Source organism: Montipora foliosa, chromosome 13, assembly GCF_036669935.1.
Source record: "Montipora foliosa isolate CH-2021 chromosome 13, ASM3666993v2, whole genome shotgun sequence".
NCBI lineage: Eukaryota > Metazoa > Cnidaria > Anthozoa > Scleractinia > Acroporidae > Montipora > Montipora foliosa.
The window spans coordinates 28,777,823-28,780,322 of NC_090881.1; the positions used below are offsets into that span (position 1 = coordinate 28,777,823).

General features: G+C 33.2%; 1 protein-coding gene across 8 annotated transcripts in view; it reads right to left on the reverse strand.

The window, feature by feature from the left end:
* The window catches only part of LOC137983252 (rho guanine nucleotide exchange factor 7-like), a 36,926-nt gene that overhangs the window by 16,354 nt on the left and 18,072 nt on the right, over window positions 1–2,500 (reverse strand). For all 8 annotated transcript variants that reach the window (XM_068830445.1, XM_068830449.1, XM_068830450.1 and 5 more), the window contains 4 exons: window positions 2,323–2,403; window positions 1,594–1,656; window positions 874–960; window positions 1–31 (listed from right to left, as the gene is read on the reverse strand). The exon at window positions 1–31 is cut by the window's left edge and continues 48 nt beyond it. In XM_068830445.1, the coding sequence (XP_068686546.1) occupies window positions 1–31; window positions 874–960; window positions 1,594–1,656; window positions 2,323–2,403 (262 nt within the window). The remainder of the gene's footprint in view (window positions 32–873; window positions 961–1,593; window positions 1,657–2,322; window positions 2,404–2,500) is intronic.

Below are 2,500 nucleotides of genomic sequence, written 5' to 3' on the forward strand. Positions count from 1 at the left end.
GTACTGAGAGATCTGAAAGACCATACTTTTTCTGAAATAAAAAAAAAAATAGTAAAAACACCAAAATGCGCATGTAAGTTAAACAAAAAATTAGCAGGAGGTCCTTACATTGTTTAAGCATTAACTCCAAAACACAATTCTAGAACTATACTAATGATGCATTACAGAGGCACGACTGAACTTTCAGCTGAAGTCTTTACTTTTGGAACTACATTATCGATTTCTCTAAATCTTGACTGGCATTTACTTACAAAATTGTCTTTCAAAAAACAGATTAGAAAATACCTGCTTACACTGTACACTACTTCAAGTTCAGGGCCTGGTTGTTCGAAAGCCAATTAGCTTGGGATTAGCATAAACTTTTGTTTAATGTTTTCAACTTTTTGGTGAAAGTTTCTTTTGCGTATTTTGTTTTTCAGGATTGACTTCTTCTAATGTAAATTTTTGCCAAATATCAGCATTGAACAGCATTTAGTAGTAGAGAAATAAACTACTTGGTTAATTTTTAATCTGGGATTAGCATTAATCAGCTTTTGACATACCAGGCCCACAATGTTTATGCCAACACCCACTCGTATATATTAAAATTGGGTAATAATTATTGTTGTACCCTATAATTATTTTTTTGTAATTTTTTTTAACTATATACCTTTTGTTAGTTGACTATAGCTATAATGTAATCACATTTTCCATTGATTAGTTTTATTTCATCTTAATTTTGTATCACTCCTTTAAGTTTCATTTAAGTCATTACACTGTGCACCTCAATTAGCATTGAGCACAACATGTGTAGTGAATATTGTAACCTTTATTTTCTTTTTATTAATAACTTGAACTTGAACTTGATGGTAATAATTTTAAATATGAATGTACCTCAAATCTGTATCCACAGGCATTTGCATTTACAGACAGTATAATAAGGCAATTAGGGAACAGAAGAAAGGACCTTTCTTTAACCTCCTGCAATAAAACAATCAAAGAACAAAATTAAGAATTAGAGGGTAATGTGAAGTGCTATATTCTACAGGACAGAGAAAAACTCTGACCAGGGTGGGAATCGAACCCACCCTGGTCCCTGGTCAGAGTTTTTTCTGTCCTCGGGTGGACCCAGTTCCATTAGTAGGGCTAACGCTCACATGGTTTGCATGGGTACAATATAGCACTTACACATTACCTTCTAATACTTAATTCTGTTGAAATAAAAGTGCTAAACAGGCAACATTTGCAAAAACATGACCCTTCCTTGTACTTCTAATAAGACAGTTTATTTAATGTGCCTGAACTTCTTTGGGCCTCCTCAATTACTGTAGCTACAAAATTAATGTATTAATGTACTGCTATATCTTGTTTCACTTGCATGACAAATGCAATTGACCACAGAACAAGATCCCTTTGAACCATCAACATGTTTCAACTAATAACAGAATGCTATTGTTTTAGTTGTTCTGAGTGAAAAGGTAATTGAGAATTCACCCTTTAAGCTTAACTGAGAGATGTCATGACATTTCATAATGAAACTGATACCACATGTACACTGCATACATACAAAAATATTATTATACAGTACTTAATAATCACAATGTGAAATCTCACCCCATTTTCTCCATGTATGAGAAATTGAGACATCAAAATCAGATCCCCTTGTTTACTTATATCCTAAAAACAGACAGCAAAAATTACTGTGAATGCCAAATCTTTTTCTTTTCAGTTGTATTGCATGTATGCATTATCGTGTGCAATATTATTGTACACTTTACATGTCATTACAACTTTTCTCATCAGCCAAGGAAACAGGAATGAACAATAGTAGCTGGTAGCTACAAAGTCTTAATCAATTCTCTACAGAAAGAATACTCTTTGTTGTTTTTTTCTTGAAAAAAGTAGGAAACATTTTAAAGTCACTCCTGCAAGATATGTAACAGTTCTGAAAATCAATGAATAATCACTGAATCACTGGCTCCTTTGAGTGGATCTTACCAGGATAATAATATATTGTCTTTCCTGTGCTATCAAGATTTACATGTATAGTCATTTCTTTTGTTGTATATTGTCAATCCACAATGTAGTTATTGTAAGTTAAGATGCATCCGGGTCAATATTTTCAATCTACATGTACATATATCTTTATTTGAAATTTAATTCCTTTGTCTGAGTACCGCTTATCATGAAATGGGACAAAAAGGAAATAAACTATTACCTCCAACAGAGCCAAAAATGCTTTCGGTAAAATGACTATAGAACCTGCATACATGGGTTTGTAATTCCCTTTGTCTGTGTATCTTGAGTTTACTTAACAGCATCAACAGTTTTGTATTTTCTCACCTCTTCTTCCCATCCCTCTATTGTCCCTGTCAACATTTCCAGCTCTGTTTCTTTACGTTTTCTCATTTCATGGCAACTTGTCTGAAATTGGAAAAAGTTGCACATCTTAGGAACATTGTCAACTATACTTAGTAACAGAGAAGGCATTTTACAAAGTGCCGTGGTGAGGATGATGATG